This window comes from Brachycentrus maculatus, unplaced genomic scaffold (assembly GCF_059751285.1).
Source record: "Brachycentrus maculatus isolate JH-2025_06_01 unplaced genomic scaffold, ASM5975128v1 h1tg000781l, whole genome shotgun sequence".
NCBI classification, from domain to species: domain Eukaryota; kingdom Metazoa; phylum Arthropoda; class Insecta; order Trichoptera; family Brachycentridae; genus Brachycentrus; species Brachycentrus maculatus.
Genome location: NW_028281509.1, coordinates 268,501 through 296,441, shown reverse-complemented (window position 1 = coordinate 296,441; position 27,941 = coordinate 268,501). Strand labels below are relative to the sequence as shown.

Here is a 27,941-nt window from a genome sequence, read left to right as displayed (position 1 = left end):
ATGACCAAAGTCAGAGGCCAAATGTTTTAAATCAAAGAAGTCTTCAAATGAAAGTTCATTTATAGAAAATGGTGTTGTTCTTTTTGCTGTTCTAATTAATGAAATAAGACCTTCTGGCGTATAAATTGGCCCACTTTTGAGTGCTTGTTTTATTTTTCTTTCAATTAAAGAGTGAACGGAATTCCCTTCGTTCTGGGTATGGCTCTTTATCAAAAATTTATGTGTGATTGAATCGATAATGTATTTGCGGGCAGCAAAAATGTATGCAACTAACGTAAATTGGTTCTCCTGCTGTCCATTGCAATTATCAGAATAGAAAATAACATCTTTAGATGTTTTTCTTTGATCGGTTTTCTGCTTTTATATCATCATTGACACCACTGAAATCGAGTTTGCTTTTAACTCGGTAAATCGATTTTCCTGAAACAATCACAAAATATAATAAAGACATTAACGAACTTCATTGACTGCATATTTAGTATACGTACAATTTTTTTTACCTTTACTGTCGAATGTATTTCTACATAAAGCATATTTTTGCATTGTTTTACATCTTTTATTACTAATTTTATCAACATTTTTTCCTCGAAAAGTCATAATGATGAATGTAGAATGGACAAACGTAAATTACCATTTTAAGAAGTGCAGAAAGACGCATGCTGCAGTTTGTAGCAACTTGCAAATAGTAGATTGTTTTACTGGCAATAATGACACATTCCTAAATAAACTGCACATTTTTCTTAAAGTGGACGAATTTTTCTTTGGAAAAGTGTCATAAAACAAATAAGTTCAAATCCGCTTTGTAAAAGGACGAAAGTTTTATTGACAATAGTGTCATAAGTTAAAATAGTACAGTCGATGTCACGCTTTTACTGTGCAAGAACGTCATAAATCAAAATAAACCAGGCAGGACGCTATTTGTTTTCATTGCAATACTGACACAAAACAAAATAATACATTCTTGATACAAAACTATTAATTAAAAATGGCCTTACCTTTTGCGCAACACTGTTTTATGCCGAAATAATACACTATTGCACTAATCGACAAGAACGTTCCTGCTCGATGGGTTAGTCACAACTAACTTATGACGGTCTTGAAAAGAAAAAAAAAAGGTCTTGAAAAAAAAAGGTCTCTTCAAAATGCAAAAACAACACTTTCTGCCCTGTAGCGGGTAAATATTAAGTTAAAAATATGCCGCTTTTGCTAGGATATAGTATATTTTCTAGGCATTCCGAAATCATGCATAACTCAAAATTGACGAATTTTGATTTATGACGTTCTTGAAAGGAGTGAGCGATTTGTCATTGCGCTATCGCATAAACCACCAATATCCGTTATTGTAACCAAACGTGTTTCATTCCAATATTTTAAATCTCTCTTCATTTTATTGTTGGCAAGTTATTGTACATCACAACGTAAGAATTTTAAAAGAAAAAAAGGTTCTTTAAGTTTTTTTTACTGTTTGGTATTTTTTGTTGCTACGTTAAATTCATCAATCAAACTCTATATTAAAACTCGTAACTAGCAGTTTGGTCTTGAAGTTTTAGCACACTGTTGTAATTTTTATCGATTTTGTAATTTGTGTACTGTTATGTAAGAGCTTCGAGAAACTCCTTTGCTTTTAGTTGCTTTATGAATTATAAAAAGCTTTCAAATTTGTTTTCCTAAGCTTTTTTCATACTCAAATTTCCACACTCTTTTTTTATCCACAAGTTACTTTAAAATTTTCAGTACAGATTAGTTAAAAGTTTTTTTACGTTTCAAATCTAAATAAAAATATCTTTTTAAATTTAATTGAATGTAAAGCATTACATTTACTCCACTTGACTTGTATTTAATTATTAGTTTTGGAAGCTACAGATTCTCCATCTACAGGTATAAATATAGACTGTAAGCAACTCTAAGCATTTGTCCGGTACCATGGTGTAATGGTTAGTGTAGCTACCGTGCTGGATGTCTCGGGTTCGATTCCCAGGGAGGGTTCAAACAAATGTTAGTGATTTTACACATTAATATTTATTTAATATTGCACTGGTCTTTGAAGTGTAGGAGTTTAATTTTAAAATCGCTCTTCAAAATTACATCCGTAACTTGTATGCATTTTTAACTTGTACAAGTATTCGCATTTTTTTCTTTATTTACAACGTTTTGAGTGTGTCCAAGTGTTGTAAATAAATTAACTGATGCAATTATAAGCCAGAAAAAAAAATTAAATTAAAATGTTGTTTTCTGGTAAAGTGATAACTTAAACCAGCCTATTACGGTCGTAAGAACCGTAAAAGCCCGGACTGCCATATTCTTCTTCATCTATGTTGAGATGTCAAAAAACAATAAGTTTTATTTGTTGTTACAGGTCAGGCGGAGGTGGCATGTTTGGTGACGTCAACATTTCCGCTATACTGGATTCTTTTAGCATCAGTTATGACAAAAGAGTAAGACCAAACTATGGAGGTGAGTGAGTTTTTTTAGTTCTTTCAATTCTTTTTTTTCCGTACACTGCATTATTTTTGATTCCCCTTTTCAAATTTACAAAATAAATATTAAAAAAATAATTATACTTCACACCAGTCCTTCGAACGTTCCCATTCAATCTGAACTTTATTAATTTTATTTTTATAAAATTGAAAAGTACTTTTTTTTTCAATATCTGAGTGAGTAGAGCTTATATTATTCATCTATTCGGAAGTATAAATATAACGTTATTCATGGCGAAGAACTTGCATCTACACAGTTACTTGTCGGCAAATTACCTCTTAATGTTGGTAAACGTCACAATGAAGTATCTGTTTTCCACTAGATATATATATATATATATATATATATATATATATATATATATATATATATATATATATATATATATATATATATATATATATATATATATATATATATATATATATATATATATATATATATATATATATATATATATATATATATTTATATATATATACATATATATATATATATATATATATATATATATATATATATATATATATATATATATATATATATATATATATATATATATATATATATATATATATATATATATATTTATATATATATATATATATATATATATATATATATATATATATATATATATATATATATATATATATATATATATATATTTATATATATTTATATATATATATATATATATATATATATATATATATATATATATATATATATATATATATATATATATATATATATATATATATATATATATATATATATATATATATATATATATATATATATATATATATATATATATATATATATATATATATATATATATATATATATATATATAAATGTGTGTGTGTGTGTGTGCGTTTGTATCAGAAAATAGTTATGCAAAGGCTGTCAGGCATCGGCGCAGTAGTACCGCTATGCGGGTAGTACTTTTCGCCAAGCGGCACTGCCCGCCAAGTTGTACAGGAGCTCGCGCCTTGCGGTGCGAGAGTCGAACCGAAAACTTTCATAAAACTGAATTCCCGACTGCGTTAAGCGGGTTCCGCTCTTCCCGGATCGATTGTTTGATGTTATGTTGCTAAGCGACTAGCCTCCGAGCTCTACACCCTCCCTTTATCCGTCAGACATTCGGGGGTTCACCAGCGCACGGCGACAAGCGAGCGACCCAAATACGATCGCAAATTTGGAGATTCCGTACTCCGGGCCCCAAATTTTGGTTACGCATCGCCGTATTTACGAGGTCCACTTCTAGCGAGAAAAGAGACGGGAGTGTATCTCTTACTCTTCTCCTTTTCCTGAGTGCCGTTTCGTTCCCGCTTGCCAAAATGTTTTCGTTTACCGGGAATTATATTTCGTTAGGGGGCTCCGAGAAGAATAGCTCCGAGCCGGTCAAGTAATATGACGGGAGAGTAGTCTCTCCCCTATGACGGGATGAGATTAACGGCACCGGAAAGTAATTCTTCAGTCGCTACGTCTTTACAAGCTGCTAAGACGGCTCTGCAAGAAGGAGAACCAATGATCACTCTCAAGTTGCACATTTCCACAATAAAGATCGTTTATTTATTTATATGTAAAATTATTTGGAACCGCAAAGGAAAAACTTCTAAAAGGTGAAGCCTTATTTTCAATATTGAATTTTTTTTTCTATTTTTCATGTTTTCATTGTTTTTTTAGTAAATAAATTATACCTTTTTAACTTTTATGTAATATTTCCTTTTTTTACAATTCTATATGTACATATTTATTTTCGTAATTACTTTTGTAACCGGCACGTTTTCTATACACAAAAAAGCTAACGTCTCGACGTATTCCCCTCTTGATATATATTTGCCCAAATGATTCCTAAATATAGGGTAGTAGATCGCGCCTTCACCTATTTGCTCCCCTTGCGAAGTTCCCTGAAGGTACATCCGTCGGAAATACCTTAACAGATAACTTCAAGTGTAGTGGGGCAGTAGGGGAGCCAGTATTCTAGAGCAGGGGAACGAATCTCTTTTTTAATCGCATATTGCCGTTGCGCCAGGAAACGATAACTAGAAAAAACGAAGATTGACTGAATAGCGTAACCTGATTAGTAATCGGGTAATATCGACGGGACCTGCTCGGAATCGCGGTCACAACTTACTAGTTGGGATTGACGGACTGACTTCCAATACGAAACTCGATGGTTTGTTAGGCTTGTCTAATTGGATTATATGGGTCGGATGGTATTATTCAAAATTGGTATTCTGTGGGTGGCCTACAAATGATCAGGGTTTACCGTGGCATTCTTCGGGTGGATTGATATCCGCCGGTTGGGATTCCCTCTGCGGAGTGAGCTCAGGGTCCGACTTGAGGTGTGGTGTTTGTTGATTTGCAGGTCCGCCGGTGGAAGTCGGAGTCACCATGTACGTGCTATCGATCAGCTCGCTGTCTGAAGTCAAAATGGTACTGCCACCACACAATCTGTGCATCACCATTCGAAAATAGACCCAAAAGTTTATAAAATATATACCATCCGCTTCTTACCCGTATTTTGTGTTTGAGTTATGTAAATGTTCGATTGAGTTACTTTGTTTACAAATACATACATATATACACAATTACATACACACAAACATGAAAATTAAATAATACCGCCATAAGACTTTCGTTAATTACTTAACTAATGGCTATTGTCAATTTAAGGACACAAGTGGTAAAATAATTTTACTCGTATTATTTAATACTTCGTTATTTGAATCCCTATTCTACTCAAAATTTAAATATTCTTATTTCATTTGATACAAAATTAAAATTGCAATAAATGCGAACTGAATTATATTCAACTTGAACGAAGTTTGAAAAATATACTTGTGTAAATATAAGCATGAAACATAATAATGACAATCGTCGTAATTATGTTTGTGTCCTCCTTATAGAAGTCTTGTTATAATACACATATTTTCACAAATAAACTACTTTTATAACGGAAAGGGAAAGTAGCTCGATTGAATTAGTGAACCTTCGGGCAACAGTCGACGTAATGGTGGGGTTAAGCTTACTAAAGACTTACTAAAGGGGCTCAGCCTTCGCGAGCTGTAAGGAGACGGGGTACTTTCCCTTCCCGCGCGTGTGACACAAGGCCTCACGTAGAGCAGTAGTGTTGCATGCGCCTGCTGACATGACACGGTAGCGAGACGAGCTCTGACCCGAGAGTCCGGCGCGCCCCACTCCACACCATACACCTTCCCGACATCGTCCGACCACCGTTACCGTACTAGTTCTGTTGCGTTCCCACTGAACCAGTCGTCCTCCTACCCCGCTACGGACGGTGATCACTTTACAGGAACGTTAGAGCAGGCGATGGGCAACGTCGCTGTTACAACTTTGATTTGGTTTTCATTCGGAAGGGTGTCGAGTAGCCAGTAGGCGCGACCCTCTTATGTTGGTCAAACCTGTATGTACACGAAGACAATTATGCTTTGCAGGTCCTCCGGTGGAAGTGGGCGTCACCATGTATGTGCTCTCTATCAGCTCGGTGTCCGAAGTGCTTATGGTACTCATTCTCAATACTCATGTTCGATTTAAATCAGTTCTTCATCGGCCGATTGACGTTGGCACGGTGCAACTTGTGAAGCGTCCGCGTTCCTAGTAAAGCCCATCTTGCGGTTGTGATTGTCCGTACGTTGAACGAATTGCACAGTGCTCACCGTTTTGTACATCCTTTTACTTATAATTTGACTCATTATCGTTCTCGTCATCATGTGTTGTTGGCTGTCAAATGGATTTAAATACAAATCCCTTATTTATTTAACAAATTCTAATGATGCTAAACACGTTGGGTCTGCATTCGTGGACGGTACTGTTTAGCATGATTAGACGCTTTGTCGAGAAACATTTATAGTTTGGTGGTAAGGGCTTTCCAGGAATGCTGTCGCTGGTGGAGAAGGGAACCATGTATCGTTCCCCATCGCAGTCCTGAATACCAGACTGTGTGCATGGCCAACTTTTCTTGGCCAAAATATACTAATTGCTTTGGCATTGCATTTTCTCCAGCGTAATCAACTGCTGTTAGACTCGTATTTGTCAATCAATACGCGGGAAGCTAAGCTGGCGAAATGCAATGCACAAAGCTGGCCATAAAATAAATGTTCATTTATTGTTTATATCTCACCGGTTCAACAAAAATATATCTGTTCGGCTTTATTCGATGAATGTTGGATTTTATTAATTTGGTATGTATTTTGTGTCATTGTCTACGCCTTTGATCGTAACGAGATTTAATTTAATCTTCCTTGACGGGCTTTGTTTATCGCGTGGATCTATCGCATGCCAGTCGATACGAGTAATAAGCGATCGTCCCGATACTTGGTAAAGTTCAACATTCTCCGGGCAGATGAACTAAAATATTTTTTGTTAGTAGTTTTGCTGTGGTTGTATGATTATTGTTTTGTATTTGCTGTACATTCAGTTCCAAATTGACTTGGAACACTGAATAGGTCTTGATATAAATGTTGTCATGTGTTGGACATGTCGATGTTATGGACCAAGTGACCCTTGGTTACTGGTTGCACACTCGCGGTCTTTCACGCAATGTTAACACGGAGCTCCCTACTCGCGAGTAGGAGACGCCAGACGTAACTCGCGTTGAGATCACTGGAGCCTAGTCGCCGGTGTTCCAAGTGTTTGAGACTGTATGTGCCGCTCAGGGGATGGGTGAAGGACCTAGAGTGGAAACCAAATCAAGGTCAACCGAAGGTCACAGCAGGACGTGACCCATTGCCCGCCTGTCACCTGCCACCGCCACGCCACCCGCCACTTCCCTGTCCCTGTCCCGAGGTCTCGAGCGGGCTGGTGGCAACACCCACTGACAGGGACACACACGGACAGACTAACTTGGCGCGAGACTCTCATGCTCGCGACGATACGAGTAGCTGGAGAAAGCTGGATCGGCAATAGTGCATGCCTGTTTGTATACAACAACATTGCTTTCTTTTGTTGCTTGTTCTTTTTTTATCCATCACATTTTTTTGACAGACGCATTTCTTTTATTTTATCATTTTTTTTTTTTCATTTCTCATAAAACATTCACATTTCCAATGAATTATCTCACGTCAATAGTTCACATAACTAATAGTATTTTTTTATTATTCTTCCTTTTTTAATGAATTTTCTGGCATTATATTTTATTAAATAATATATCCTAAATATAATAGTTTTCCGTAAAAACAATATCTTTATCTCAACACAAAGTTAAATTAAACGCGCTGTAAATATTGATACTCTTACTTAGAGTAAGAAATTTAATATAATTCCTTGTTTACCAATAAACCTAGAACTAAATATCAAATTACACAATGTTTGCGAAAACGTAAATTTATGTTGAAATAATAACCGAACAAAATGTTACATCTAATATTGATTAAATCAGCTGTTTTTCTTTGCGAAGTGGTGAGATAAGAAAACATTTCACGAGATCGAAATAAATTCCTTGATTCGAGAAATAAATCAAAATATTACCCGGTTACCTCATGGAACGGATTGTTTCAGTGCTATCAAAATAAGCCATAAAATATTTTACAATTTTAGCAGATATTTCTTTATTTTACTAGGAAAATGTAATAATATTGATTATTTTAATATTTGATACCTTTTTGTGTCCCTATTTGTTAAGTCTATTCAATAGATCTATCTAATTATAATTGCATATCGGAACACAGATATTTTTAAGTTGCTCCAACATTTTTCCTAATTTTAAATTAAACTTGAAATCTCCACCCATGGCCTCGTTCTCTTGTGAATATGTAAACGTGCAATTACAATGAGATTATGAATTCACATAAATGAACACGTATTTTGCTCCTTTTTCAGATGAGGAAAGAAAGCATTCACTTGAAAAAAAATCGAAATAGCCAATTCTCAACGTAATATTGTGTAGAGAAGAGGCAACAGGAACCAAGTTTAAACCTTAGACCTCAAATTCGAAGTTCATTTGGCTAAGAAATTAAAATTATCGCTCCAATTCTAGATTACGTTATTTTATATTTTATATTTCCCCAATCTAACGTTGTGAAAAAAATAATTCAATTGGAATCGGACAATAATCAGTATTTACTCATCTTAATTATGCAATGTTTTGATTATCATGAAATTTGCTTTTTATTTATATTTTTTAGTAAAAAGCTTTAATGAATGAATGAGAGACAATAAAATGCTTTTACTTTATCCGTCCGGTGTTGGTCAGTAAAGACTTTGATGTCATCCGACGATCTGCTCTTTATTTTAGTATTTCAGATAGAAATAAAACTTTAATAAATAAATAAAATTAATAAATTTTTTACAATAAATTTTATATAAATATTATTATTTTTCTTATGAATATTTTAAAAAAGAAGTTATATTTCGGTTTCATATATTAATGAAGCCTTTTTATTTAGTCATTAAACTACCCAGTAGATTCTTGTAGAAGATTTAGGGGTTCATATATACGAGTCACGGGAAATGAACAAACAAACAAAGTATCCGAAAGCTTATATTTGGCAACCGAGAAGTTTTGTCAGATTGCGTGGGAATTTTTAACACTAACTCTCAAAACTAACCCAAAAACTAATTGTCCTGAAATTATACTAAATTTTTATTTATAAAACTCGAATAAAATTTCTTGCATTACTCAATCACTCATAAAAATTAACGTTTATTTTTTATTAATCCGTCGAAAGTTTGTTAAACAATTTGTAAGCGGAAGTAAAACTCTTACTTGTATACCAAGAATTGCATGCATGGATATAATGAAAGTGATTGCATAAAACTCCGTGTAGCGGTGAACTGTTTTCAGCCACAATTAAATACTTATGTTTTGTTGAATTACTCATAGACTGATATTATAAATTATTTGCCTATGAGTTTTTTTGTGTTACTAGCTTAACCCGAAATTTGAGTCAGTTATTTATACTGGGCCAAAAATTGTACGAAAAGTTGTTGAAAAAGAAAATCTTCTTCGGCGGTGATTCAATAATCATTAATCGGACGAGAATTGCAAGTGAAATTTCGCGGTTGCGTCACGTTTATTAGGCACATTTCGTTATGTGAGAGAGAAGAAGAATATAACGTAGAGAGAATGAGAAAGAGGGCTATACATTCCGAAGCGACGGAAATCGAGCAAAAGAGAGCGACGTATAAAACAATGATACAAATCAATAGAAGTTGTAGATGTCCATGTTAGACGATATGTATGAACATCTAAAGTTCCACACGTTGTAAAAGTAACATTTATCATGAACAAAACAAACTTAATGAATCAATAATAAAATCCGGAAAAACAATTTATGCAATTTTTTTTCGTTATCTTGAAAATATCGAATCACGGACATACACCACCCATGGTTATCACCACCCATGAATATCAGTATTATCAATTGAAACATCGATTAATGATAGTGTCAATATTGAATAAATATAATATTTTATTGCATATTTTGTATTGTTGTATTTCTATTGGGATTTTCTCTCTCTCTCTCTGTCTCTGTCTCTCATATTAAATCTCTCATTCTTCATTTATTTTGAAATATCTTAATTTAATTAATCTGATTGATTTAATTTGATTGAATTTGATTTGTTAAACTGTTTAAGAGCACTATATATATATTTTTTTCAATTAAGACCAGACTATTACAAAACACCTTGTATTATGATTTTCATTTTTACTTCTTCTGAAAAAAAACATTTAGCAGTTCTGTAATTGACAGCTTGTCGGTACACTTATTCCTTTGTAAAGATTGCGATTTTCATTTTTCACTTGAAGAAAAAATCCGCCTTTAGTAGCGAATTAAAGAAATGAAAAAGAAAAGAACGACCTAGTATGAAAATAAAATTAGAAGTTCTTAAATATTAATTTGTGAAGTGTTCATTAAATTTTCGAGATAACTAGTCAAAGCTACGCTTTTTCACTGCGGATAGCTAATATAAATGTATGTAAAATATAACCGTTAGAGCTTCGCTAATTACTCCGCGTTTAACCACAATGCCTTTGATACCGTACCTGATCGCATTTGCCCTAGGGCAAGAAACCACTGTACGAAAAGGGAAACCCAAACGAGAAATTTTCCACCCAATGGCGTAAAAAATGTATTTTCATTAAAACATCCTGCGTCAGAAACCACAAAGTAGTTAATTTTACCTAACTTTTAATTAAAAACATTTGACCCTAGTTTCATGGATAATTTTCTAAATTTGAGTAAAGGCTTGAATTAATAAACCCACATTTATTATTAACTGTATTTAATCATGACAATTAATTATTAAAAATAATTAATTAAGTTCTGTCAGAGCAAAGATGGAACCTTAAAACTATAACTCAGAGTCCGGGACACTCTCGGGACGTGACGCGACTTACAGACTTTTCGGATTAATCCTTTTTTCATCACTATTTGCGCAATCTCTTTGAGCAATTACTTGTGTACACAACGACTCCTCCCCGTTCCCTCCTGCCTGAATACGGGTATCGATCTGCGGGTTTGCTGACTCGTTATTATTATTTAATCCCTCGGTTTTTGCGTTGCGAACGGGTTAACTTATCGGATCGCTTTAAACCGCATACAACACAGAAGTGAGGGGTATTGTTTTACTAACTTTGTTTACTTACCGGCTTCACCCTGGATTTGTAGACGTATTATATTAATTTAATGTTTAAGTAATTGAATATCAAACCGTAACTAATATGGTTTTCGCCTTGTAGTTGATTGTAATTTAAACATTTTTTTATGCAAAACTCATTTATTAAGAAATTGTACTTAATTTGAGAGAAATTTTAAAACTAAATATATTTTTATTTAACTTGAACTTATTTTACATAACTTTTGTTTTATACAACAAGCTTTACTTACGGAGTTACCATGCATGCGGTCTGGGTCTTTCGCACAATTCGTGGCACAACGGTCTTAATATTTTATACATTTTTTAAAATAACAACAAAAAAGGCATTGAAAACATGTTTTTTATATCTTGATCAATGTGTAAGTATTATAACCACTTACAAAATATTGATGTAAAATAGATTTTTATAACGATTATATATCAATATTGCAATGATATAAGTATAAACATACTTACCATGGATAATATCCTTATGGATATTGACGTATTCATATACATTCAGTAATTTTATCAATGAAAACTGCTTCACATTTTTCACCAAATTCGAAGTTGCGTATCAAAATAGCGATTAATACATATAGTCATGGTAAAACGTCTTTGTCCCAAGTCACTCACGGGGAAAAGTTGAGAAAAGTGGCTTATTACGTGTTTAAATTTCTTTTTTAATATTCAACTCCCAAAAGCAATCACCTATCTCACTTTCATGCCAGAATTTATATATATATATATATATATATATATATATATATATATATATATATATATATATATATATATATATATATATATATATATATATATATATATATATATATATATATATATATATATATATATATATATATATATATATATATATATATATTATATATATATATATATATATATATATATATATATATATATATATATATATATATATATATATATATATATATATATATATATATATATATATATATATATATATATATATATGTGTATATATATATATATATATATATATATATATATATATATATATATATATATATATATATATATATATATATATATATAAATATATAGATATATATATATATATATCAAAGTCAACCAGGACCGTACCAAATATAATATTTGTTGAATTCAATAGACGTATATTTAAAAACTTACGTGTTGTAGGGAATTATTTATATAAATTTGGATAATTATTACGTAGGCAACTCAATACTGACTTTTTTATTCGTTAAAAATTATACTCTTTGAAGATTATATTTAATTCAACATCTAAGAATACAATCTTCAGAGAGTTCTATTCGTGGAATAAATACTGGATATTAAGTAGTGTTGTATTTATAGTAGGTGTGATTTCGGTTTTAAGCAAGTGATTATTGAGTTTAAAGGGGTTTAAGTTTCTAGTGTTAGGGATTTACATAAGGTTTACCTAAATTTTACGACTGAAAGATTGATTTTTAATAAATTGATATATTTGAGTTAATGTAGCACATTTACTACTAATAAATGTATGATTTAAATAAATCTCAAGGACTATAAGTTTTTTTTTTTACATATTCTTGTGCAATAAAATTATATTAAATATTTAAGATGGTAATGTTAAATAAAGATAAGTATTAAAAATTATGTTTTTTGACCATCCTTTGGATTTGGACCCGGGAATTTTTGGGAACAGTATGGTTGCCAAATACGCTGACTACTGATCTACTCAGTAAAAAATATGATATAAAAAACGTATTATTATTTTCACAAATAGTGGAATGTAGATATTATATTTTTTTACATACGCACAAGCACCCGTTATTAAAAATAGAAATATGAGGCAATATTGGTTCGAACTTGACTTAAAGTATGCTATACAGCAGTGCTCTGCAACCTTTTCTCACCTACGACACACTAAAATTCTTCCTAGTATTCCGCGGCACACCAAAAGCCATTTAGACCATTGAAACATTATTTAACTGTCGTAATTATTACCCACCTCCGGAGTATAATGGTCATAACGTTCAGCTACCGTTCTGGAGGTCCCGGGTTTGAATTCCAGGGGGAGTCAAATAAATATAAATGATTTTTTCAGACTAATATTTATTCAATAATGCCCTGGCCTGGTACCCGAAACGGACGACTAATCACCTTTCCTTCATGTGTTAATCATCAAGATGAAACTGCGTTTATATAATGCAATGCCCTATGCACCATTGGGGTGCGGACAAGGGTTGAGAGTCAGAGAATTAATATATCCTACATTTTGAAAAACAGATAATATTATAAATAAAAAATTTCATAGTGTATTAAATACATAATGAAAAATTGTAAAATGTCAAATATATTGAATTTATTTATTGATTCGGCATTAACTATTTCAAGACAAGGAAATGAACGAAAATTTTTATGGTCATTGTTAAACATGGGCTCCACAGCACCATAAAGAAGGTCTTTTAGGATTAGCTATCAGTAAAAAGTGATGTTCTTCTTTTTCTTCTTGGCCTTTATCCACACGTATTTATAGAAAGGTCAGAGCACTGCATTGACGCAGTGTTATCTTGATAGTTAAATAAGTGAATTCAAAGTACTCAGCCCTTCACCTCAGATACTGGTCCAGGGTGTAAAAAATAATTACATTTATTTTGACCCTCTTGTACAAACAGGAGGTAATATTACACACTTTGTTGGGATCATTTTTTAAAACTGCCCTAAAAATAATATAGAACATATCAACATAAAAACACAAAATAAATTAAATTAAAATCATTTTCCCTCCAAAAAAATGGTTTCGGTACTTTTCGTAGCTTTATATTACTTTGTTTCTTATTTCTTTGAATATCAATGATCATTATAACGTAGTATTTTACAAGAACGGTTTTTATAAATTATCAAATATTATCATAAAATTGTAAACGGTATGACCGTAGTGAATTTTCTCTAAAAATAAACGTTGCTAATTTATATAAAAGTATTTAAATTTATTAATCTTCCGTTTTCTTAATCGAATTAGTTAAAATCGTAAAAGGCGTCGTTGGAAATGTAGTAAAATCTTAAGTGGGTGGGGTTTATTTACATTATTTCTTTAGAATAGAATAAAATAGTAAACATCTTCTTTCCGCCAGCTTACTTTAATATAAATAAATATGTCTAACTGTTATCTGAAATTCCTACAAAAATAAATGTTTTAAATAAAATTTTCGAACAAAAAATGGAAAATTCTACTACAGAAAAAGTTCTTTTAACGGTGAAAGGATATCACGTCGTAAAAATAATAAATTCGTTGAAGAAGTAATTTATTATTCAAAGTAAATTCTTTTTCAAACACGAACATTATCTTTGATTATTTCACAGGAAGAAAAATAAATCCATGACGAACAAGTTGTACGATTTTTTTCGTTTCCGTTTTAATTTTGTATATTTAACCAGATTGAATTTGAGAAAAGATGAAGAGAATTTTTACCATTGACAATAAGTAATCAATTCCTTGTATTTTCAAATAAGGATTTTAAATGTGTTTTGATAAAAATGACTTATGTACATGTAAAAAAATACAATTTACGCTGAATGTCAGTTGCTATATACTCGTATTATAAATCTGGGCTTATCAATTAAGTTAAAGCTTTTTTTTTGTTGTTATAATTAAATTTTCTTAAATAGTTGATTTTACTTTCGTGTTCGTGTAGATAAAGTTAAATGTTAATTTAGCACGATCTTTTAATTGAAGGTTAATTTTGGGTCCTAAAACGGTAACTTATGATAAACATTAGTGTCCGAACTCAAACAGAGTATCTTCGATATTATGTCGAGCTCAAGCTGAAGGTATTTTCCAACAAAATGGTAATCCATATTTACTTTATGTTTTTAAAAGCATTGTTAACATTGTGGTATGGTAATATAACACTCTCTTTATCATTCATCGTTCACTTTGTGTGAAACTATTTTTATAAAAGTGGTATTACACAAACTAAACGATGAATGATAAGGAGAGTGTTATACTTTACTTCACCTAACTATACTTTACTTTACAAGGCTCTATGCGAAATTTTTGCTAGAAGATTGGTTCAAAGGAATTTTTCTGTAGAACGATATTTGCGACTTAATACGATTGGAAATATATATTTTCAACATACTTCAGCGAGTTGCGAAAGCTTTGGCTTGAAATCAGTTGGAGAGAGACAAAGAGCGAAAACCTTTGGACAGTTGTTAGTGTTAGAAGGAGTACGATACGATAACTTAAGTCGCGGTCGAGCAGAAAATGCCTGTATTTTGTTCAAAGATTGCGGCAGGATTCCAATATATGGGGCAGACTGAAAACAAATTCTGAAAAATGCTTAGGGAGGTTTACTTCCCTTGGGTTTTTCACTTTACTGCTTGTTAGCTTCCTTTGGTTTGCAGTTTAGAAACGAATATCTTTATTTGATAATATTAATACTTGTATTGAACTACTTAATACTTTCATATTTATAAATGTATATATATATATATATATATATAAATATATTTATATGTGTACATATATATTATTTATGTAAATATATATATATATATATATATATATATATATATATATATATATATATATATATATATATATATATATATATATATATATATATATATATATATATATATATATAAAATAATTTACAATTCAAGTACGTCCGCTGACGTCCCTTTTGTGTTATATTGAAATAGTTTATCAACGAACGGTCAAAGCTGAAACTTTTAGAATTGTGAAAAAAAATATTTTCGACCGTCCAAATAAATACTCGTATATTTGATAAATAAAAATAATAATTGACTATCGATAACTTTGGATACAAAAAGTTTTTATATGGAGCTTTAAAAATAGTTAAACATAATAAATGTTACTTCCTCTTCGCTGAGTATCGGCTATGTAAATTGTTTACCGTTTTATAAATTATAGATCGTTTTCAAACTGAGAGTTGTACGTAGCATTTCCAGGAGGCGTGAAATATTGTATAATTATTATTAATGTTATTGTTGCAGTGGTGTGATGCTAAATGTTGGCTCTTGTACCCAGAAGGTCTTCGCTGGCACGCTCACGGAACAGCTGTGACGTACTCTTTATAGGGCCGCATCGTGCCGATCGATGTCGTTTTCGATTCGGGCCTTGCCATGCCCGGGAATCGGAACTTCGGGCGCTGGTCCTTTCTTTTGAAAGTTTGAATTGAGTACGTCGTTCCCGCCGGTGGTTGGTTATGTCGGCGCTTGCGCGACGTATCGTGGCGCTCTGGCCGCGAGCCAGCGACGCAATGCGACGCTGAACGTTTTTAGGGGTCGTATACATACATAGCCCTACGGGCGGTGTCTACACTCTACGTACAACTCTAAGGGGGCGACACTCGCTCGACAAATCTTTAAATAGCCGTCTCTGATATCGCGACTCGCAGTCAGACTCAGCTGCCGCACGCGCGCCCTTTTCAGCACTCAAAACCATACTGCCAACCCATTTCCAACGCATTCACTATTCGAGATCGTAAAACTAGACGTATTGACACTGGACAGTGGAAAGACTAACAAGCTTTTCATGCTGTTTTTAATATTTTGTAAATTGATTCGAGAATAATGATTTTTTTTAAAATACGATCAATATATTTTAACACATGAAATCATTGCATAAATTGAAATAAATTTATAAATATATTTATACAATTGTATATGCACATCACATACGAATAAACAAAAAGAGTAAAGAGAAATAATGGCAAACAAAAATTGTTACCAAAAAATGTTGTTATCAAATTTAACTGGATAAAAGTACAATATTTTACTTGAAAAGTAAAATATATCCAATCAGGAAGCGACCACGAGATAACATGCATGGTAGACAAATGTAATAGCCACTAAACTACAGAAACGAACAGATACAATCATTCACGTTTATAAGATATATTTATATACCTAAGGCGCAAGTATTGACATTTTTACTCTCGAAATTTATTTTATTTTTGACTGTAAAAATTTTAAAAGAAATTAGGCCTTTTTTTAAAATAAAACATATATTTAAAGCAAAAAATTATGTCATATTTTTGCTTTCAATGATGACTAAAATTACATGTTGGAATTTTCTTATTCGTCCTATAAAGGATTCTATAAAAATAATGCTGCAGAATATTTGTATTGGGATAACGATATTTTTGAAGTTTTAACAATATCGCTATCAAAATTTAATGTATAAACAACCAGCCTTTAACCATTATTATTATGAAGTTATGTAATCTTTATACACATTTTTTTGTTTTTGTTGGAATTCTCATTTGCTATTCTGATGTGTCCAAGGATAATTACTGTTGATGTTTAACTTCCGCTTACATATATTGTTGACAATTACTTTAACACTCAGTTTAAGTAATTGTCGAACCATTACTGAAAACAAATATAGTAAAAAACAATATGCAGAAACTGGCATTGAGATTCACCCACAGTCTATCTGTAAATCTTAGGAAATAAATCTTAATTCTAAGCGTTGAGTTTTTTTAGCATTTTTCATACAGAATTGTCGCTAAATTTAGAAATACATTTTTTATATTGGTAGCAGACGTAGACGAGCGTAAGTCGGTTGACGCCACGGGCTTACGGAATTTCTTGAAATACGCCAATGTTGAATGGTTTATTTATGAATGTGATTATTTGTTTATTGATGCTTTTACTCGGATTTATTTTTATTTTTATTACGCTTAATTATTGGTACGGTTTATTTAAAACTTTTTTTTAGTTCAAAAATAATATTTTACTCCATATGGATGACTCCCTTACATGCTTCCATTCAAGATTTCTTGTATTTTTTATTCCTTTGCATTATTTCCAAACTAAGAAATCTGTTAACCTATCCGTATGTAAGTATGCATAGGGATCAGCATATATATATATATATATATATATATATATATATATATATATATATATATATATATATATATATATATATATATATTTATATATATATATATATATATATATATATATATATATATATATATATATATATATATATATATATATATATATATATATATATATATATATATATATATATATATATATATATATATATATATATATATATATATATATATATATTTATATATATATATATATATATAAATATATATATATATATATATATATATATATATATATATATATATATATATATATATATATATATATATATATATATATATATATATATATATATATATATATATATATATATATATATATATATATATATATATATATATATATATATATATATATATATATATATATATATATATATATATATATATATATATATATATATATATATATATATATATATATATATATATATATATATATATATATATATATATATATATATATATATATATATATATATATATATATATATATATATATATATATATATATATATATATATATATATTTATAAATATATAAAAGGTGATCAGTCTCGAGTTCCATATTATTGGAAATCAAAGCGGGATATATAAGCGGAGCTCAGGTGAAGCACATTAATTTTAAATGGCAAAGAAGAATTGCAGCAATAGGTCAGGGCACTCGACGTTGCATATTAATTCTCCTACTCGTGCATTTGGATACCTCAAGTACTCGTATGTTGGTTAGTAACTTAAAGATATTTAAAATATACATCTTTATAGTTTAAGTCGATTAAAAAACGTCACCCGAATTCACGATGACGTGTTACTTAGGCCTTGAGATCAAAAATATATTTTCCCACATTTATTTTATTTGACCAGTGACCGGGTTTCGAATTTACCAACTTCATCAGATTTGTGATGTAGGCAACGACGAAACCCGGTCACTGGTCAAATTAAATATTTGTGAAAAAAATACTTAATAATTTTTATATTATTATATTATGAACGTAAATTGAATAAAATTAAAAATGCAACCATATTATCAATAAATAGATCCTAGAATATCACTGAAATCATATCAAAACCAAGCAGGTAATGCGAAATGCATTTCAAATAAAAAAAAATTCCTTCAGAAATATGTAGTATTTTTCCCTTTGTGGTATATGTATTGGGAAAATAACACATAGTTTTACAAATAAACAATACTTTGATGTCGATTCTAACCGGTCTTTTGACATGTTGATTCATAAATAAGGATTTTACTACTGTATATTATATTTAGTTCTGTAACTTTATAAAAACAAGCATCGATTTAAGAATTTTTAAGCATAATTACCGTAAATAATCGATAAAAGATTATTTTTAAGCATATTAACCGTATAATTGTAAATAAAGAACTCACTATCAGTTAACAGCCCATTGCAGGTTTTTTGGCTGAGGCAACTTAAACCAATAGGAAAAAGATTTTTATTATTGCGATTAAAATGTTTCTTTGAAAATATTAAAAATAAATATTTATTGTAATATGAAATTAAAATACCGTTATTTACGACCAAACGATTAAAATTGAATTGGATTTAATATTTAAATTAATTTACAAAAAAGTAACCCTAATATATCGGAAGTTTTTTAAGATAGAATTTTCGTAAATGAAAATGCGGAATACGACATGACTGATATTTTAGTAACGTAATGAAAATTAAAATAGGTAAGGAATTCTTAAATAAGTTAGGGAAATTTTGTGGGGTAAGTTCGTTGTAATTTATGTACATTTCATTAAAATTAAATAAGATAACAGGTTAATACTAATTTACACAGATTCCAAAACTAAGTTTAGATTTATTTTAACGTAAATTGTAAGAAATACGTTTATGTGTTCCTTAAACTTACACCTTAATACTCGTAACCAAAGCTTTTGTTAAAATATTCAAATTATTCACGTTCTCATAATATATAAATAGAATTTCTACACCTCTTAATACCTACGGGTTAGTGTGGTTAATATATTTCCTAGTTATGCGTGAGATGACTAATTCGATTACACATTGCGTACGAAAAACACCTAATCGTAAATAACCACTTGGTATTCAGTAAACACTATTCCTCTGCACTTTATGGTACGGGTGCAGAATGGAAGTTTTTTTCTCTCGACATTTTTTGTGCCAGATAATTTTTCAGTTGGTTTTATTAGTTTTTATAAGGTTTTTTCAGTCAGTTTTAAAAGGTTTTTTTATTGAATAAAAAATAAACATGGTTTGCTTTTTAATAAAGTTTAATTTTAATTTAAGATCCCGTTTACCTTAAACTTTAAACCCTAACCTTAAACTGAATTTTGAAATGAAATGAAAGTAATTTTATGTTTACTACTGGCATTTCTTAGTGCAACTGCATTTATAAAATGAAATATAAACTATATAGTTTTTCCACATATATAATATTTAATTTGACCAGTGACCGAGATACGTCGTTACCAACATCATCCGATTAGTGATGTCGGTAACGACGAAACCCGGTCACTAGTCAAATAAAATATATGTGGAATAAACTATACATATTTTTGTTATTTTATTAAAGTAAATTTAATAAAACTAAAATGATACTTTATTACTCAATAAATAAATCCTAGAATATCACTGAAATCGTTTCAAAACGTAGCAAGTAATGCGACATGCATTTGTTATCGAAAATCATCATATTTTTTAAATAATTTTACGTGAGTCAAAATAAATACGTTTCTTGCAAAAACTGACGGACAATGGACATAGAAAAGGGTTCGACGTCTCCTATTGTAAATAAAACATACTTTTCTGGTTGTAAAACGTAGACTACAATACTGTTTTTTATGTTATACACATTTTTATCCTTCGCCCTGAATAAAAAATTCAGGATTGAAACTCTTTTACTTGAAAATTTAAATAAAGTTCACTTCTCAGTATACTTTTAATGTATTGATTTTCAAATCCAAATTCCTCAAATAGTTTTATGTTAAAGTTATAGAATTATATGTGTAGCCTTTAAAAAAAAGTTTTATCCACTATTCTTCATTTAGTACAATCCATTTGCCCTCCTTATGTTGAGCATATGGAATACTCAAACTGGTCCAAGCTCTTCAGTTGACTTCCAGCTCCTTTGCATCCTCCAATGTCAAGAAGTTTCAGATGAGAATTCTTATATTTTTAGTACATTTCAACTGCACTTTAGATCCGTTTTTAAGTTGTTTAAATTTTAAGTTTAATTTGAAAATAACAATAATACACATGAGGAATGGGTTCACTAATAATGTATGGATTTTAATTTTGTAAAATACTTAATGGATTATTCTGATTAACTATAAAAAAATATAAAATGATGAAAAGTTTAAAAACGTGTATTGTTTAGTTACCTTGATTAAAACGTATACAAATATATTTAAATTATAAAACAAAAAAACACGTACTTTTTATACACTTCCAAGCTAAAATTATGTAACCAATAAAACCCTTCTTAAATAGTGAATATTAAGACAGTAAGGAATTATTAATTAGTTGCTTTTATTATTCGTAAGAATAAAGTTCAATCTACTTAAATATTTAAGGGTTCTCTATGGAGACAAATCATTTATTTTTATGCATTGTAATGCTTACGACCTGGTTTTTGTGTATATATATATATATATATATATACATATTTATATATATATATATATATATATATATATATATATATATATATATATATATATATATATATATATATATATATATATATATATATATATATATATATATATATATATATGTATATAAATATAAATATATATATATATATATATATAATATATATATATATATATATATATATATATATATATATATATATATATATATATATATATATATATATATATATATTTATATATATATATGTATATATATATATATATATATATATATATATATATATATATATATATATATATATATATATATATATATATATATATATATATATACATATATACATATATATAGGGAAAATGGCAGGTAATGAACCCTTTGCAAGATCTAAGAAAACGTACTGAATTAATTTTCGAAAATCGTATTTATGTAGTTTTGTGATAATCTTTTTGGTATCTTAGTTACAACTGAAAGAAGGTTATGCCATCTGTTAAGAAAAAAATACAAAAATATTGATTTATTGTTCTTAGGATAAAAATCCAGTATTTGGTAGATATTTTTTTAATCTTCGAAAATCGATTGAGTTTTATATTTTCAGGATTAATTTTTTCAGTGAAAAAAAAATCAAACACTAAACTCGTCTAGAAAATGTAATATTTATTTTTAAAAAATGACGATCAGCGATATTGTGTTGCTATTGAGAGAGATATAAACCAGTTCTAAAAATTATAATAAAAATGTTGAATATCTGGTTAGTCAAAGAAAAGTAAAAAAAAATATTCTTTCAAATATCCCTAGGCTAGAGACGTTTTATATTTAGTACAAAGGATTTTATAAAATGAAAAATTTTCAACAAATTCTGCTCTCGCGAGGCTTTGTGATGTCGCGTTGCTGTATTTTTTCAAATACCATATAATACATATGTATTTTGTATGTATACGTGTATGAACATAGGTATACTAAATTTTATTACTGTCGTATCTTGTGTTAATTAAACCTTGTCTCTTATACATTTCCCTTGAAAATACATTTTTTAAATTTTTTTAACAGACGCAAAAACTGATAACTATCAAATGATCAAATCTGTATACTTTTGATGTTCGTTAAACATTATAGTATTATATTAAGAACCATAATACTTTGTTATGAGTTTGATAGGTATAATCTGTATAAAAAATTATCATTATTAACAATTAATAAATATTACTGAAATAAAGTATGATTAATAGAATCCATACATAGTTATACGTAAGAAAAGTGTTGCATGAACTTTGTGTGGATTTGGGTAGGTATTGGACACTAACGTAAATTTTGTCACAGCTGGAAGTATAAATTACTATTATTTTAAACAAAACTCCTAGTAAGTAAATCATTTTTTAATTATATCACCACAGAAATAAAGTACTAGAAATTGAGAATTAAAAAATATTACATGTCAAAGTTCTTCATATCTGATACAGAGAAACAAGGAATTTATCTTTAATATGTTTGAAATTTTATCGTACTTTAGCGGAATACTTATTTCAACGTTAGTGATTTTCTTAAAGCACATAATAAATATTTTTGAGCCTCGTGCTGGGTGAATATTTAAATTTACCAATACAAATAGATCTACACATTGAATCATATCTTCACGTGTAATTCAATTCAATGATGTTTAATGTGTACAACAACTAAGTTATTTATATAAGAATAACAAATCAGGTGATAATTTACCAATACAAATAGATCTACACATTGAATCATATCTTCACGTGTAATTCAATTCAATGATGTTTAATGTGTACAACAACTAAGTTATTTATATAAGAATAACAAATCAGGTGATAATTTACCAATACAAATAGATCTACACATTGAATCATATCTTCACGTGTAATTCAATTCAATGATGTTTAATGTGTACAACAACTAAGTTATTTATATAAGAATAACAAATCAGGTGATAATTTACCAATACAAATAGATGTACACATTGAATCATATCTTCACGTGTAATTCAATTCAATGATGTTTAATGTGTACAACAACTAAGTTATTTATATAAGAATAACAAATCAGGTGATAATTTGTTACATAATGAAGCTTTTTGTACTACAATATTCAGAATTGGTTTTACTTCCCAAATTATCTGTGTATTTTTAATTTACCAATACAAATAGATCTACACATTGAATCATATCTTCACGTGTAATTCAATTCAATGATGTTTAATGTGTACAACAACTAAGTTATTTATATAAGAATAACAAATCAGGTGATAATTTGTTACATAATGAAGCTTTTTGTACTACAATATTCAGAATTGGTTTTACTTCCCAAATTATCTGTGTATTTTTAATTTACCAATACAAATAGATCTACACATTGAATCATATCTTCACGTGTAATTCAATTCAATGATGTTTAATGTGTACAACAACTAAGTTATTTATATAAGAATAACAAATCAGGTGATAATTTGTTACATAATGAAGCTTTTTGTACTACAATATTCAGAATTGGTTTTACTTCCCAAATTATCTGTGTATTTTTAATTTACCAATACAAATAGATCTACACATTGAATCATATCTTCACGTGTAATTCAATTCAATGATGTTTAATGTGTACAACAACTAAGTTATTTATATAAGAATAACAAATCAGGTGATAATTTGTTACATAATGAAGCTTTTTGTACTACAATATTCAGAATTGGTTTTACTTCCCAAATTATCTGTGTATTTTAAATTTACCAATACAAATAGATCTACACATTGAATCATATCTTCACGTGTAATTCAATTCAATGATGTTTAATGTGTACAACAACTAAGTTATTTATATAAGAATAACAAATCAGGTGATAATTTGTTACATAATGAAGCTTTTTGTACTACAATATTCAGAATTGGTTTTACTTCCCAAATTATCTGTGTATTTTTCGTATTAGGGGTTCCCAATCGAAAGCAATTCATAATTCTACAAACCAAATCATTTTATATATACAGTGCAAAGTACAGTTTTATTATTAATAAACTGCTTACTTATAACTATATGAGTCAATTATAGACTTTAAGTCTATAGTTAACCTGACTTTGGAATGCTGCTTTCGAGTACAAAAGTCGTGAAATAAGAGCTTTTGAGTGGTAAAACATAACTGTGAATAAGGAGAGTATTATATTACCTTACCACAAACTTCAGATGATTTTAAAATACGAAAATATCGATTTTTTACTATTAAACCATTTGTATTAACTCTTTACATATACATATATGTATGTATAAATAAAAATACATAAAACGATTTTTCATTAATATTATTTTACTCAGTTTTATTACTCTCATTATGTTTTCATTAATATTTTATTCATTTTATTTAAATACCTGTGTTCATTTAATCTAAATTTCAAAGCTTTAGATTTGCATGATGTTTTTCTTAATATGAATTTTCGGTAGACACTTCATATTTATTTATTTGATCATATTTTTAAAAACAGAGGAATATTTTATTCAAACTACTAAATTATGTATTTAAAAATAATAAAATAAAAATATGCACTTTGATTTCATCAAAATTATCAAAACATAAATTATTTAAATGGTTTTGGATGACTGGAATTTGTAGTTAAAATTTGGAATAAAAGCGCTCAAGACATAATTTTAATACGTTTTTTTATTTGAAATGAAGGAAGGACGGACGAAGTGTATATTATCATTTATTTTTCAAAGTAAATAAATTCATTTAAAAAAAAATCATTGCTGAATTTACTTTAATACAGCATAAATCCACCAATATTGAAATATTATTACCAAGGTATATAACTATTTATCTTTTATACGTGAGAAAAACCAGTCCTTTGTCTGAGCGTTTGAAACTTTTCTCTTTTTTTAATAAAGTACTGAAAAGTTATGACATGTTCATGTACATTCAAAATGGAAAAAAACAATCGTTGCTCATGCCAAAACACCATACTCTGTCGCTTGACATGTGGAGAAATAAAGTGTGTTTTGGGTATTCTGTATGCGAGTTTTTACATTTAAAAAAGTGAAAATTCTATCAAACGACACTCTTTACCGGTTTCCACACGAGGCTGCCACGCACAAAGTAATGGGTTGGATTTCCGAATGAGAAGTCAGTATGAAGTATAAGGGTTTCCTAATAATAGCAGTGAATCTCTCGAAACGTTTTCGAATTTCACAGCATTTTATGTTTTGAAATACTTATTGAAAGTGCAGCAAAGTTTTTCAAAATATTATAAGCTTAGAGCATTAATGTGTAGCGTAAAAGCCGATCACGTTGTTTGAAAGAAAATAATTATGAAAATAATTACTCTGTCTTTATAAATCCAATCAACTATAGTTTTCGGTTGCTTTTAATGAGTTATTCGCGTCAGTTGTTTAAAACGCATTATTTACTTCTGTCTATCTTCACTAATTATTTTTATTTAAATTTATAAATATAAAATTCAAATATCTTACTAGAAATATTGACCATAGATTTTAGTGTGAAAAATAGCATTATATGAATAAATCTAGTACTGAAAACTTATCAGTTTTGCTACATAATGTTATATTTTTATCTTTTTTACTCTGCAACAAACTTTAGAAATAAAATAAAAGTTATAACGAGTGCGTAAAAATGCACAATGATCTTAAAAGCCCGATTGACGTTAACATCTTCAAGTCTTCTCCAATCCTTTATAAATCGTTTTAAAGAACAAGCGTGGACGATGAAAGCCTATTGTGTGTTTCAGACCTTAAACCATTATTACTTCAATATTCAAACTCGTGAGCCCCGAATTTCACGAAAACGTCTAGTTCAGATATAAATGCGTTTTCTAAATATGTTTGTATTGAAATTTGTTTACGTGAAATGAAAAAAGTTAATTGAGAGGACCAAATTTGCTGATAGGCGAAGAGAGGAGTATAATATAAAAAATAAAAAATATATATAATTGTTACAAGTCTGCGGCATAAATTTTTCAGTGCCTTTTTTGCTTTCGAAAAATATGTTTGTATTATTTACCACCTCTGTAATGTAGTAATTATCACATTTAGCTACCATGCATGAGATCCCGGCTTCATTCCCGGCTGGGTAAACATAATATTTTTTTATAAAAGTATATTGCAATGTATAAACTATTGGAGAGGCCGAAGTCGGCGATCTTGATGTTCATCTTCCGTTGAGCAGCAGGTCCTCGACCTTGAGGTCCCGGTGGAAGATCAGCTTCTGGTGGCAGTACTACACTTGACTTCCTTTTGGCGACGTTTCTGTTTATCATTATTTTCCAAAAACAAAATGACGGCGTACTGGGACGCCGTCGAGGATGAATAGAATCCAAAGTGTATAAAACTCTAAAGACAGATTTTGCTACAAAAAAATCTCTCTTTACTGTATCACACATATTGGCATCTATTTATTCTTTTGTTTGTATTTTGAAACTTTAAACAATGACCAAGAAGTTACGTTACTCGTTACCTTGCCTTCGAGAGATTTACCACCAAGATTACGATACATCTATGCAATGCGTTTTTCTTTTGCTTTATTAGGTAAGGATACGGAAAAGAAAGAAAAAGAGACACACATTTTTTAACAGCATTTTATTAATTAATGTTATCATTACGTTTTACATTAGTAATTTAATTACGATTTTCATTCCTAATACTGATATTTATTTCATTAACGGTTTTCTCTCTATGTAACGCTTATATTCTAATTATTATTTTTATTTTATTTCTCGTAAAAAAATGTATATATAAAAAAGAAAGGTAATTTAGTAGGTATACCAAAATAAATGTATTTTTATTTTTAAAGTATAATTATTTTTTTACAAATGAGTACATAAATAAAAGTCACCCTAAAAAACAGCAAAAAATTTTTATGTAGTATCAGATGATTCCACAAAACTCTTGCTTCAATTTCAATTGATTTCTTTTTATGCCAGTTCAAATTCATAAATCTTCAAATTCAGTGATGGAAATTAAGAGAGATAATTTTGGTTAATTCCGTATACTAGGAAAACGCTACATAGAATTTATTCACAGGGATCAAACATATTTTTGCATCCCAAAGCCGGTTTGTGAGCATTTTTAGGTTAATCGTCAATTTATCCGTTTACCTTATTAATAATTTAAATTAAAATTAAATTTAATCTTAAATATTTTTGAAATTCTAAAAGTTTTATTGCTTTATTAATACTATTTATTCGCTTTTCTCTCATCCGTACCTAATGACGCATAATGTACTCCATAGAATTTTGCAGATTATATTTTAAAGCGATTACTAATTAATCGA

At 29.2% G+C, this 27,941-nt stretch overlaps 1 protein-coding gene across 4 annotated transcripts in view; it reads left to right on the top strand.

Annotated features, from left to right (window-relative positions):
* Rdl (Resistant to dieldrin) overlaps window positions 1–27,941 on the top strand; it is a 132,428-nt gene that overhangs the window by 52,576 nt on the left and 51,911 nt on the right. For 3 of the 4 annotated variants that reach the window (XM_088275082.1, XM_088275079.1, XM_088275081.1), the window contains exons 2-3: window positions 2,357–2,454; window positions 4,859–4,926. In XM_088275082.1, coding sequence (XP_088131208.1) covers window positions 2,357–2,454; window positions 4,859–4,926 — 166 coding nt within the window. Of the gene's footprint in view, window positions 1–2,356; window positions 2,455–4,858; window positions 4,927–5,948; window positions 6,017–27,941 lie in introns of all 4 variants that reach the window. The other variant, XM_088275080.1, reaches the window with a different exon arrangement.